Below are 14,595 nucleotides of genomic sequence, written 5' to 3'. Positions count from 1 at the left end.
ATCATACCATACACCAAATGTGTGTATGTAATTTAGCACAATAACTCAAGAAGCTTTGGGTGGATTGTCATGAAACTTGGTAGGTGGGTAGGTCTTGATGAGACCTAGAAATGATTAGATTTTGGACCCCCTAGCGGCTTGTTATGGAAATTCCTGTTTTGATATCTCGTGATCTGGACATGCTGGATGGTAGGTAGCTCTTGTGCTTGGGTAAATTTTGTGTGAGTTTGGGCCCCCTAGCAGCTTGTTCTGGAACTGCAGGACGGTTTGTTATATGATAAATTGCTTTGGGCACCTCTCTTACACGGTACACCTTCCATCATTCAGTATGGAGAGGTTTTCCTGTGCATTTTTTCTTTGTCACGAACGTGTATCAATTTATGTGCCGTTTTCAAAGGACGAAAAAAACATTTTAAGCCATGTTGAATGGGGTCAATCTCTCATATTATCGTGACTTAAGCTCCTGTATTCATACAGAAGTCATAGGTCACCCACGGAGCTCTTGTCATTATATGTATATAAGCTTTGGGGTACTTATAGACAAAGATATCTGTTGTGGCATCTGATTTACGTATTATCTTCGCCTATACTGTTGACAAAAGAATAAGATACGAGTGACAAATTGATATTTTTTCTTGAATCCATACCAAGAATATTGGAAATAACAGGTACCTAACAGTCCCAGCTATTAGTTATAGTTACAAAATGGCTAGTAGGTAGCCAAGCATGAAGCGGAGAGAATAGAACTCTCAAAAGAGCAGTTTTCATGTCTCCATGTAACCCGGAATGATGCACAATGTCATTCCACTTCAATCCACCGGATAATTGGCACTCTGGATCTTATAGCCGGAAAGACGACCACACGCATAAATTATGCATAAATACACGACAAAAATCGCTTCTGACACCGAATATTTCTGTAGGCTCAAGAAACTGTCCAGAATTGTGACAATGTTTTTCTTATACCACTTCTGTTAAACAAAGTGGCTGGTTGTTTATAGGTTGGCCTTGACCAAGGAAGAGAAGATACTGTCGCTCAGCATCTAATTATTTCACTAATTCTAGTAATTCTAGCGAACCGGTGCAATAGCTCAATTGGTAGAGTGCTCGCTTTGTAACCGGGAGGTCGTGAGTTCAAACCCCGGCCGGGTCATACCAAAGACTTTAAAAATGGTACATACTTCTTTCTCTGCTTAGCACTCAGCACACATGAGAAAGAGTGTGGGAAGGTCAAACACACAGCGGACGTGCCTTGCACAATTGTGTGTCGCCCAAGGGCTACGAAATGGAGATGGGCACCACCCTACGCTCGGGCAAGAGCACGGGAGACCTTCTCTTCTGGTAGAATGAATGAAGTTTACATTTACATGAAGCTGTATACATGGTACAATGTATGGCATCAATAACAATGTGATCAATACAATCAGGTCTATTCTAAGAAACTACTTTACTACAGGAATATGAACGTAAACGGCGTATGACATGATGTGAATTAGGCGTTGCTATCTGTTACAGTACTTTCTCTCTTTTGTAGTGCACTGCATATATATTGGCCTAAGTACGTAGATATAGAGTCGGGACATGACATAAGTAGATTGAAAATATCTATGTTTGTCTTTGGGAGAGGTTTACCAGTTTTACATGTGATCATTTTCATTAATTTTTGTCTATCTAAAGTATATGTAGGACAGGTCATTATGAAATGATATTCATCTTCAACACTTTTTTGACATGAGGGACATTGTCTCTGGTTAGCTGGTATATTACTATACCGACCTTTTTCTATTGCTAAATTGTGTGAACTGATTCTTAATTTGGTAATGTTAACTATAAAGGCTTTGTTATACGGATTGATGAAAAGTATTTTTCCGATGTGATGTCAGTTTTTACTTTTTTTTTAACGGTGTCGCTCAATGCAAGGCCAATTATTTTTGGCCACTTCTCGGCATAGAGCTAGAGGTACTAAAGTGAGTATAATGTAGTTATGTCAGGAGATGGCGGTGGACCTTAATTTGTTTTGATGCTTTGTGGATTGTAGTCGGACGGAAAGCAACTGTTTGGAAGAGAGTTCCATAATTTTGCAGTCCGGGGAAAGAAGCTGTTGTTGTAAAATGACTTGGAGACAGGTACGTTAAGGGTGTATTGATGAGAACTGGAAGAGAACCTAGTGGCACTCTGAAAGGTTCTGAGCGGCGGAACAAGAAGTGCAAGTTCTCCTGAACATCGACCGTGAAAGTATCTGTAAAAGAGGGATAGGGATGCGACATCTGTGTGAGAGGGAATCCAGCTTGGGACAGTGACGGTCTCTTGTATCTATCATGGAAGATGAAGAGTGGTCATTTTTTATTCATGAGGCTTGCAATCTAACGTTGTCTCTGGTAAAAATTGATGTGGCGGGAGAACAAAGGGAACTGAACTTGTGTCACGGAAACCATGTCGCTGTGACGTCATTTTCAGACGATATTTGGCGGTGAGTTGCGATCAAAGGATGAAATTATCGAGCGACATATCTCATGTAATCTTTGTTGCCGTAGCAACGTGGTATTGTTTACAAAACAAACCTTGAATTGTCATAAATTCTACACCGGTTTTACCGAAGCGTTAATATTAATGATAATTTCGTTTTTTTCCCCAAAGACGCTGTAATTCTCATAGATGTGATATTTAAAATTCACTAATATTCTTCTTCATTCAATACAGAAACTTAAAGGCATCCAATGCAAGTTCAGGGCAGCAAAACTGGAAATATTCTGAATAAGGCAATCTGTGTGATATTGACACATACTGCTTCACATTAGCACATTTCAATCAGTATTTCATACTTAAAGCATTTAAAACAAGCCCCAAGATTATTCCTTTATTTTCTGGGTGGTACCCTAAAAATCAGCCCAGGTCCTTCCAGTAACCGTTTTTCGTCAGACTTTTGGGGATTTTTGCTTTATGAATGTCGATATACATTGGGATGGTGTTGTTTCAACTTGACTACTAGAATATTGACGTTTCCTGGTTTCCAACCCCTAAAAACCACACTGGATGCCTTTAAAATTTGAAGCTTGCTTTACGCGTTTTTTGTTAGTGATCATGATCTCACTCCAGCAATTCACAGTTAGCCTCCCCCTTTCGAAAAACAGTCCACACAGTTAGCCTCCCCTTTTCGGAAAGCAGTCCACAATGTTAGCCTCCCCTTTTTGAAAACAGTCCACACAGTTAGCCTCCCCTTTTCGAAAAAAAAGTCCACATACTAAGTAGTTAGCCTCCTCTTTTCGAAAAAAAAGTCCACACAGCTAGCCTCCCCTTTTCGAAAAACAGTCCACATAGTTAGCCTCCCATTTTAAAAAACAGTCCACACAGCTAGCCTCCCCTTTTACAAAAAAACAGTCCACACAGTTAGCCTCCCCTTTTCGAAAAAAAAGTCCACATACTAAGTAGTTAGCCTCTCCTTTTCGAAAAACAGTCCACACAGCTAGCCTCCCCTTTTCGAAAAACAGATCAAACAGTTGCCTCCCCTTTTCGAAAAAAACAGTCCACACAACAAGCCTTCATAAAACAGTCCACATACTTGTAGTTAGCCTTCATAGCAGGCAGTGCTGTGCAGCTATCAGAAACCAAGTATAGCACATCATAGAACCCATAAAAGCGCCACCAACAAGCCTGCTATTGAGGCTAACATATAGTGACCTACGGGACATTCACCCAGTTACAGCTTAAAAATTATATTTTTTTCTAAGGCTCTTCAATGTATCCTGTTCTATTAAAGTTCAACAAAGAACGTCTAGTCACGTAAAACTTGCTATAATGTTGCATTCTATATAGCCAGTTTCACTAGACGGGCGTTGCCCAAGTTTAATACAGCTTCGTCATGACACATTGTAGGATGTAGACTTCAGACGCCAAACTCACAGTTAACGTTATCAGTATGACGGCAATATTTCATTTACTTATATAGAGCACAATCACCTATTTATATAAGGCTTTAGTTTAATCTTTGCCAACCCTGGAAATATGGATCTATTTTATAGCTCAGTTAGATAATAGGACTGAGGACTGAAGCTTTCGCCGCGAAACATGGACTATTTTTCTAACCTAGAGTACGTTGAACTACTTCCTTTTGAGTAGAAAAACATACAGGGCTTACTACAGAATTATATGTGAAATCTAAAGATACAACACCATAGAATAACGTGTAAAATTACTAAATACACCGGGATATTATGGATTTCCCTGCAAAACATGGACTATTTTTCTAACCTTTAGTACGTTGAACTACTTCTTTTTCAGTAGAAAAACATACAGGGCTTACTAAAGAATTATATGTGAAATCTAAAGATACAACACTTTTTTAGAGCAGCATATTCTATATAAGTTCAACAACGACTGCATTATATTGCAAAGTTCTGGGGCGTTACCCATGTTACATTAGTAGTGACGCCAGTATGACGACAATGTTTTGTTTACTTATATCAAGGACATTATACTTCTGTATAATGTCCTTGCTTATATAGAGCACAATCACCTATTCATACAAGGCTTTAGTTCAAGTTGAATCTTTTGCCAACCCTGAAGATAAGGATCTATTTTAGAGCTCAGTTAGATAATAGGTGATGAGACTCGTCTGAAGCTTTCGCCGCGAAAAATAGACTATTTTTTTCGACCTCTAGTACGTTGAACTACTTCCTTTTGAGTAGAAAAACATACAGGGATTACTACGAATTATATGCAAAATCTAATACAACACTTTAGAATAACGTGTAAAATTACTACATACACCGGGATATTATGGCTTTCCCTGCAAAACATTGACTATTTTTCTAACCTAGAGTACGTTGAACTACTTCCTTTTTAGTAGAAAAAAATACAGGGCTTACTACAGAATTATATGTGAAATCTAAAGATACAACTCTATAGAATAACATGCACGTAAAAACACTGAATAAACCGGGATATTATGGACTTCCCTGCAAAACATTGTCTATTTTTCTAACGTAGAGGACGTTGAACTATTTCCTCTTCAGTAGAAAAACACGTAGAGCTTACTTCAAAGGAAGAATCATATGTGAAATCTAGAGATACAACACTTTTTTAGTGCAGCATGTTCTATATAAGTTTAACAACGACTGCATTATATATAGCAAAGTTCTGGGGCGTTACCCAAGTTACCTTCGTAGTGACGCCAGTATGACGACAATGTTTTGTTTACTTATATCAAGGACATTATACTTCTGTATAATGTCCTTGCTTATATAGAGCACAATCACCTATTCACATACGGCTTTAGCTCAAGTTCGATCTTTTGCCAAACCTGGAAATAAGGATCTATTTTATAGCTCAGTTAGATAATAGGGGAAGAGACTCGTCTGAAGCTTTCGTCTCTTTACAGGGGTTTTTCTAAACAGGGGAATAAGGGAGCTGCTCCCTCATGTAACCAGCCAGCTCCCTCATACCAATTTTCAGATTGAACCCTAAGTGGCTACTCTTATTAAAAAATCCCCTCTCGGTCGCTTCGTTCCTTGTCATGCTTGCGATCTGCTCCCTCATGCTAAATTTTTCTAGAAAAACCCCTGCTTTAGACTATTTTTGTAACCTAGAGTACGTTGAACTACTTTCTTTTTAGTAGAAAAAAATACAGGGTTTACTACAGAATTATATGTGAAATCTAAAGATACAACACTTTGGAATAACATGCACTTTAAAAATTACTAAATACATCGGGATATTATGGCTTTCCCTGCAAAACATTGACTATTTTTCTAACCTAGAGTACGTTGAACTACTTTCTTTTTAGTAGAAAAACATGCAGGGCTTACTACAGAATTATAATGTGAAATCTAAAGATACAACACTATAGAATAACATGCACTTTAGAAATTACTACATACACCGGGATATTATGGCTTTCCCTGCAAAACATTGACTATTTTTCTAACCTAGAGTACGTTGAACTACTTTCTTTTTAGTAGAAAAACATGTAGAGCTTACTACAAAGGAAGAATCATTTGTGAAATCTAGAGATACAACACTTTTTAGGGCAGCATATTCTATATAAGTTCAACAACGACTGCATTGTATAGCACAGTTCTGGGGCGTTACCCATGTTACCTTCGTAATGACGCCAGTATGACGACAATGTTTTGTTTACTTATATCAAGGACATTATACTTCTGTATAATGTCCTTGCTTATATAGAGCACAATCACCTGTTCATATAAGGCTTTACCTCAAGTTCAATTTCTGTCAACCCTTGAAATATGGATCTATTTTACAGCTCAGACAGAATATAGGAGATTCAAAGCGTTTGCCGCTTTCGCAGCGAAAAAATAGACTTGTGCCTAATACGTTGATCTACTATTACAAATTCAAGGATATTTTTGTTCACACTGACAAAAACACGACGTCCGTTATTGCATCATCTGTTATTCCTCGTTGACCGTCTGTCAGAAGGTCATCTATTGTCAAAAGCATCCCTGTATTTTGTAGTCTTTGAATTTCCGCTAGCGAAATCCATAATATCCCTGTGTATTCTTGTGTTACTCAATACCTACTGGCTATTATTGTCCAGGACATGTTTTTACACGTGAATGTTATTGTCAAGTGTTGTATCTTTGGATGTCACATATGATTCCTCCTTTGAAGTAAGCTATGCATGTTTTTCTACTGAAGAAGTAGTTCAACGTACGCGAGGTCGAAAAAATAGTATGAATGAATGAATGAATGGATTTTATTGCTCGACAATCGTACATGGTACAATGTGTGGCAGTAATACAACAATAGTACAAAACTAAACTATCTTATTACATTTCTTACTACAAACTACTATCTATACAGTATATGAGTCACAATATGTTCATGAATTGATGATTTGGTCTCGCTTATGAAATAAGGTGTACAGAAATTGACCTACGTAAGCAGATAGGGTAGTAGGACATGACAATAATTCATGGAATGTATCGTACTGTGTACCAGATTGGGTGAATTTTGTCTTAGTGGTAATAGTCTGTAACAATGAATCTCTTTCTTCTCTATAGGTGAGACATGTCATAACAAAGTGAAATTCATCTTCAATATTCTCATTACATGTGGGACATGGAGTCTCTGAGTGACTGGTGTTGTGGTAGGATGGTTTGGGTGTGGTTTGCATAGTTTTTCACTGTTGTGTGTCAAACTTAGACATTATCTGCATTATGTTCTTCACAACATATAAAGTATAGCGTTGAAAGGTGTACTTCATATGACGCAGTTGTCATTTCTATCAGATCACAGTTCAAACATCGAAACACGTATGAAATTTTTAATTTCAAGGTGTTGAGCGGCCATTTTGTTTCCCAACATGCACTAGTCCATGGCGTATCCCATAGCAACGGCGCTTGATGTTGATTTGTGGTCCATAGAAGTATCAGTCGTGTAACTTACTCAATGGACAATTTACCGGAAAATTGGTTGCCAATGGCAACGCTTCGGCAACAGTTCAAACATCAAAACACGTCTGATATTTCAAGGTGTTGAGCGGCCATATTTGTTTCCCAAGATGCACTAGTCCATGGCGTATCCCATAGCAACGGCTCTTGTTGATTTGTGTTCCGTAGAAGTATATCATTCATGCAATTTACTCAATGGATAATTTACCGGAAAATTGGTTACCAGTGGCAACGCTTCGTCTTGGCCACACCCAAGCAATCATCTTAACTGCTTTCAAATTGCAAATTTTTATAGCTAATAAATAATTCACATGTCTACTTTGTAGTGAACAGTGCAACTATTCTTGTGAAAAATCGGTCTAATTGCAGACGAAGGTAACTATATATTCAAGAGATAGAACTAGGGGGAAAATGAGGAAGGGGCGCGACTAGTTGATTTTTTTCACATCACGAAGGTCGTTGCCATTGCAAACTGTTTTCGTCTTGGTACGCTTTCGATACATAACGAACTTTAACGAATTTGTGACTGAAGAAAAAATGGTAATGAAACGTCACATGATAAAGTTAAAATACAGAAACATTAATAAGGATGCATAACACATAATATAGCACTTAGTACTAGCTTCACCACTGCGGTTAAAATTGTAAGAAACAGGAGGGGAAACAGAGTAGAAACAGATAAAAACTCACTGGTCCCGGGCCGGGGTTCGAACCCACGACCTCCTGAGCACCTGCTTCATAACCAGGCGCTCTAACCGCTCGGCCGAAAAGGTTTAGACCCGTTGGCCGGGTCAGTTGGTAGCGCCTATAAACCCACACTTTTACAAAATTACAAGTATGTGCGTAGGTACGTACACTTATTCCCATGTAGTTTGTCGGGTATACTTCTAGGCATATACATACATATAAAGGTCAAATAGTGTTTCAAATATTTGTAAAGGGCATGGCAGTATGTAAGGTCGCGATATTAAGATTAAAAGTTCTTGGGTAACTCAGCATCGTATTTGCGTGTTTTGTGGTGTTATTTCGTCCGTATTTCTTCATTTTTGTGGACGTCTCCAGTTGTTCATTTTCTTGTTACTCTCCAAGCAGAGGTTGTGGGGGAATGATCGTTACATTTTTATATATGGCCGTTTTTTTTTTGTTCTGGTCCCCCGTCGGTGGCCGGCGGCCTTCTCTGGCTAATGGATGCCTGGCCAATTTGATACTGTCTTTTTTGCCACCGACAGGGATCTGCTTGGAGACTATTTCTTGTGACTCAATGTGAGGATTGAAAACCAAGTGACATCCTAGTCTGCACTTTGTCAGAAGTAGCAATAGCGAAAAGCGTTCTCTTGGGCCTGAGCATCAGACATAACACGAGTGTCACAGTAATTATTTATGATCACCGATAGTGACTGCTACGAGCAAGGTTGTAAAGGTTTAGTCCCATGGGGCGACATGGTTTTGATCTAAGGAAACCAATACCCTGGCAACAATACTAGCACATGTCACCCGTGGAGCCGTGTGACGCAACGGCTCAGACCCAAGAGGTCCCGGGTTCGAATCCTGCCTGCTCGATGCCATCGATCTTGTGCCCTTTCTTTTGCCCGACTTTCCTCATTTTACTCAGGTGTAAATGTACCTAGCTTCGGTTAGGGATGTCCCTCGGACAGGACGTTAAATGGAATGTTCGGCTTAAACCCCAGAGGTCCCGGGTTCGAATCCTGCCCGATGCCACCGATCTTATGCCCTTAGGGAAGGCACTTAACACGACGTTTCTCACTTCACTCAGGTGGAAATGAGTGCCTAGCTTCGGTTAGGGATGTCCCTCGGATAGGGCGTTAAAATTGGAGGTCCCGTGTTTGGGGAGAGCCACACCCCACGCACGTTAAAGAACCCACCACACTTATCGAAACGAGTAGGGGACCTTCCCGGTGTGGGTGGTTCAAACCTTACAGCCCGGCCTTACGCAGCTTGTACTTACTGTACAAAACTGTGGCTTTACGTCCCCATCCGAAAAGATTAATGTAAACCCTCACATTGTGCCCAAGCGGGGTTAGAACCTCTCACCTCTCGCATCTTCCAAAGAAGACGTCCTCCTATCTTTAATTTAAAATAGTGATGCTAAAATGCCGAAGTGTTCGTCCTAACCCTATAAAAACCATCGCCACTGTATATGATACTTGTTACCATTGTTATAACCCTTTATATACGGTGTCACTTTGTTAATAGTCACAGACAAACACAGTGACAGGTACAAATGATCTGTATACACACATTAAAGAGGGTCACATGTTAATATAAACAGTTGTGATACGTCTGTTTTGGCAAACATTACATCGGGTATTTTCAAACTTAAAAGAAGATATTGTAACCTGTATAAAGCTACATCAAAGAAAGATGAGAATGTGAAGAATTAAAGTTAAATTCTTTTGTTTTGTAGATTGCAATGTATGAAGGTCTCCCATGCTCCTATGCAGAGCGTAGGGTGGTGCCCATCTCCATTTCTGTAGCCCTTGGGCGACACACAGTTGTGCAAGGCACTACAGCAGGGGGCTAGTCCGCTGGTAGTGCTGTGTGTTTGACCTTCCCATACTCTTTCTCATATGTGCTGAGTGCTAAGCAGAGAAAGAAGTGTGTACCATTTTTAAAGTCTTTGGTATGACCCAGCCGGGGTTTGAACTCACGACCTCCCGGTTACAAAGCGAGCACTCTCAATGTACCAATTGAGCTATTGCACCGATTGCAATGTATACTCTTTCAAATATCGATAGGGATAATCTATTCGTGTTATAAGTGATCTCCCAACAATGCGAAAGGCTATCGGGTCACGACATGTTAATGTTTTGTAGCGGAATGGGCAACTAGAGAAACGGAAACAGAACAAAAAACCTGTCATCCGTATTGTTGTTGCGTCCGATAACTTTATTTTGACACAGTTTGTGTGTGGTCTGGAGTTTTCTTGCCGTGTACGCGGTCCTTTCATCTGGAATATTTCTTTGTGTGGGAACGAAATGCCCAATTTATCTTCAAGACACTTTAAGTCCGCGCAAACAGCGTTCTTAGTTCTTGAGTTGTCCTCTTTTGTGCTAGTGAAAGCAAGACAAAGTTTCAACGCTATCATATGCACGCTACATAACTGCATTGGACAATAGATAACATTAGTTTTAACACAATACCATTACAGTTATAGCACAAGTTGATTGCAAGCATTTGGTCAAATACAAATTGCAAGAAACAGAAAAAAAATGTAAGGAAAACAGATAACTGTAAGCATTACTTTGAACACTAGACTATATCTTGTGGATTAAAAGTTGCATGAAGTTTATGGCGTCCCCCGTCTGCATGCAAAAATGTATATTTTGCATGCAAGTTGCAGAAGTTTGTGGCGTCCTCCGTCTGCATGCAAAAATGTATATTTTGCATGCAAGTTGCAGAAGTTTATGGCGTCCCCCGTCTGCATGCAAAAATGTATATTTTGCATGCAAGATTGCATGAAGTTTGTGGCGTCCTCCATCTGCATACAAAAATGTATATTTTGCATGCAAGTTGCATGAAGTTTATGGCGTCCATGCAAAATGTATATTTTGCATGCAAGTTGCATGAAGTTTATGGCATCCCCCGTCTGCATGCAAAAATGTATATTTTCTAAATGAAAACTAATGTTCCCTTGTTATATTTTACAGATCAGTAACAAGTTGATGTACACGGGCAGTTCTGATCACACGGCGAAGTGCTGGGTGGTGGACTTCGGGGACCGCACCCGGGAATACAAGGGACAGAAACACACCGTGTCCTGCATGACCTTCCACGAAGGCGTCTGTAAGTATTCCCAAATATGCAAATAGTGTGCGTATGCAAATGAGGGGATAGCCACTGTTGTGAACGAGGATGATTGGAGTAATAAAATACTTTTTGGCGACGCCTTAGGGGCGTATCACTTGTTTCCATTGTTTCTAGTAAAGATTGATATAGAATGAATAAGAAGATCGAATATCAATTAAGGTACGTAATAATGACCATTGAATATGTTCAGCGTTGAAAGCTGCCATTTAATATTTGGCATTGGTATTTTGTCAATATGACTGAAAACGACGTTTCTTTTTCTAGTATTTACAGGGAGCGGAGATGCATGCGCAAGGGCGTTTGATGCGAAATCGGGAGCGCTGAAGAGAACGTACAGGGGTCACGAGTACATCATTAATGCTGTAGCGGTAAGTCGGTCTTGTTCGTCAATATTCTTCTGTTTTTCTCTTTTTTTTATCTGTAGACACTCACTTGCGTTTATGTGAGAGAGCTTCCAAGAGTTATGATTCCCTAAAATGCAAAGAAGACGCCAACATGGCGGCGGACACAGGCAGTGCCCGACATCCTTGATTCCCTAAAATGCAAAGAAGACGCCAACACGGCGGCGGATACAGACACTGCCCGACATCCATGATTCCCTAAAATGCAAATAAGACACCAACATGGCGGCAGATACAGCACTGCCGACATTCTATCACAGTAAAGGTACACGCGAGTGAAGAAACGGAACCTTTACGCATTCACTTGCGTCTGTTTGAGAGGGCCATACAATCTTTTAGAGAGCTTCCAAGAGCTATGATTCCTTGAAATGCAAATAGGACACCAAAATGGCGGCGGATACTGTCCGAGATTCTATCACAGCAAAGGTACACGCAAGTGAAGGAACAGAACCTTTACGCATTGCGTCTATTTTTATAAGGGCCCTAAAATCTTTTAGAGAGCTTCCAAGAGCTATGATTCCTTGAAATGCAAATAGGACACCAACATGCCGACGGACACAACAATGACGTCTAAACGTTAAACACGTGCCTTTTCTCTTCTGTATTCCCGGCCAGATTGTAGACCAAAAATTTCCAAGAGCTATAATTTCCTTGAAATACAAATAGGACACCAACATGGCGGCGGACGCAACAATGACGTCACCTGAAAACGTTAAACACGTGCCCTTTTCTCTTCTGTCTCCCCGGCCAGGTTGTAGACGGAAAACTCTTCACAGCGTCTCACGATGGAACACTGAAGGTGTGGAACGCCGAGAACCTGGTGGCGGAAGACTGGGGCAAGCCCAAGAAGGACGAGGAAGACAAGGAGAACGCCAAGCGCAGAAACTCCAACATCGACCAGCAGAGCTACCGCAGCAGGCCCTCTACCGGTTTGAGTGAGTACGACAAGCGGAGCCGCGAGAAAATCGAGCAGGAAAGGAAAGAGCGGGAAGTGATGGACATGGTGTAGAACAGTGACAGACCTTTGCGACATGTCGTGAAATGCCACCATTTTGCGGCATGCCGTAGGCGTTCACCGAACATGCGCCATTTTCCTTTTCCTGGTCATATACTAGTATTGCAAAATATGGATATGTTTGGTGTTGATTTTATCACCCAATATCTGTTCTATTTGGCTCAACCATTTGGTTTATTGATTTGTAGTAAATTGTACATAATATTATGTTGCCAGTATTTGGTTATTTTGTGTTAAAACGATTATCCAAGCAAAGCTGTAAAATTTCGGTCCCTTATTTTCGAGACAATCACAAATATACCCAGTTTGCACAGTTTGGAGAAGAAAGAATATTTGATATTCTTCATATTTATTTGTGAAGATTCATAAAACGCCAAAGAATCTCGCGGTCCGCCCGTTTTACCCACAAATAACACTTGGGAAAACCTACAAATCAAGGGCTGATTAAAAAAAACTTTCCTAACACAGTTATAGTCAAGATAATATCATATCATACGTAATATGAAAATTGAAGCCATTTTAGACGGTTGTTGTTGATAAAACATAGACGGGATGCAATATATTCGGTATGCGTATTCGGTGTTTGTGCGCCATCTTGAATTTTTGTCATAGATGCATTATACAAAATTATATCTCGTAGCATGACTCGTTGGTCAATGATACGAAAGACCAAAGGTACAATGCAACAAGGCTTCATTAGGTCAGTTCCCATCGTTCAAAGCCCATTTCTTTTCGTTCAAAATCAGATTCTCTTCGTTCAAAAACCATTTCATTTCGTTCAAAACCCATTTCTTTTCGTTCAAAACCTTATTTCTCTTCGTTCAAAACCCATTTCTGTTGGTTCAAAACCATATTGCTCTTCGTTCAAAACCGATGAGAAATGGGTGAGAACGGTGAGAACTGACCCGATGAAGCCTTGTTACATTGTACCTTTGGTCTTTCGTACAATGAAGTTCATATTACAACAAGTACAGGAGACTTTGTTCCAATGTCTATGGCAAAAACTCAAAGACGCTGAAACACTGGTCGGTTATTCTGCTTATAAGAATGGCAATGAGTTAGCAATACAGCATTAATGATGTACTACCCTAATGTACGTATTATGTATTTAAGTACTTGTGGAGTCGGCACAAATACATTGGTGATTTTCACAATAACAAGCCACATTGGAAAACATGCTCACAAAGCAGAAGGTGTGCCTAAAACATTTTCTAAAAAATCAAGGTCCAAACACCAAAAACACTATATATATGTTTGGCCAATAGCGAACAACAAGAAAATGTTAAAATTGCACAAATGTAAAAGCCTTCTTGCAATAGTGGTCTTGTCGGCTCCAAGATTTTAAACTTTAATTCCTAGTATATCATATTTAATTGGTGTTAGCTTACGGTGGGTGAATCACATACATGTTGTATTTATCCGGTCTTTAAAAGTTGTGGCCAGACCATATGAAGGGTACATTTGTGTTATTACGCCTCTAGCGCCTTTATGTTGCATTGCATCATGATGAATCGGTACGGCTTCCCTAAGCATACGCCATTTTGGTCACCTTGACCCCTGACCTTGTGTTATACTGGTCAAAAGCAAGAAGATACAAAATGGCGGCTGTTCATGCAGGAGTTAATAGAATTGATGTGTTTTTGTATCTTTGAAACACATTCAATTTGGTAGAATCCGAGATTGAAAATGGATCGGTACAGTTTCTCTAAGCATCCGCCATTTTGGTCACCTTGACCCTTGACCTTGTATTAAACTGGTCAAGGGCAAGAAGGATACAAAATGGCGGCTGTTAGGAGTTATTTAACTGATGTGTTTTTGTATCTTTAAAACACATGGTAGAATCCGAGATTGAAAATGGATCGGTACAACTTCCCTAAGCATCCGCCATTTTTGTCACCTTGACCCCTGACCTTGTGTTATACTGGGCAAGGGCAAGAAG

General features: G+C 39.9%; 1 protein-coding gene across 1 annotated transcript in view; it reads left to right on the top strand.

Annotated features, from left to right (window-relative positions):
* The window catches only part of LOC109479953 (WD repeat-containing protein 86-like), a 34,892-nt gene extending 22,146 nt beyond the window's left edge, over nucleotides 1-12,746 (top strand). The window contains exons 3-5 of the mRNA XM_019782037.1: nucleotides 11,081-11,216; nucleotides 11,505-11,608; nucleotides 12,393-12,746. Of these exons, the coding sequence (XP_019637596.1) occupies nucleotides 11,081-11,216; nucleotides 11,505-11,608; nucleotides 12,393-12,650 (498 nt within the window). The 3' untranslated portion in view covers nucleotides 12,651-12,746. The remainder of the gene's footprint in view (nucleotides 1-11,080; nucleotides 11,217-11,504; nucleotides 11,609-12,392) is intronic.
* Nucleotides 12,747-14,595: the final 1,849 nt, after the last annotated feature.

The sequence above is a fragment of the Branchiostoma belcheri genome, unplaced genomic scaffold (assembly GCF_001625305.1).
Source record: "Branchiostoma belcheri isolate BF01 breed outbred unplaced genomic scaffold, Haploidv18h27 scaffold107, whole genome shotgun sequence".
NCBI classification, from domain to species: Eukaryota; Metazoa; Chordata; class Leptocardii; order Amphioxiformes; family Branchiostomatidae; genus Branchiostoma; species Branchiostoma belcheri.
The sequence above is the reverse complement of the archived record's forward strand: the minus strand, read 5'-3'. Positions and strand labels throughout refer to the sequence as shown.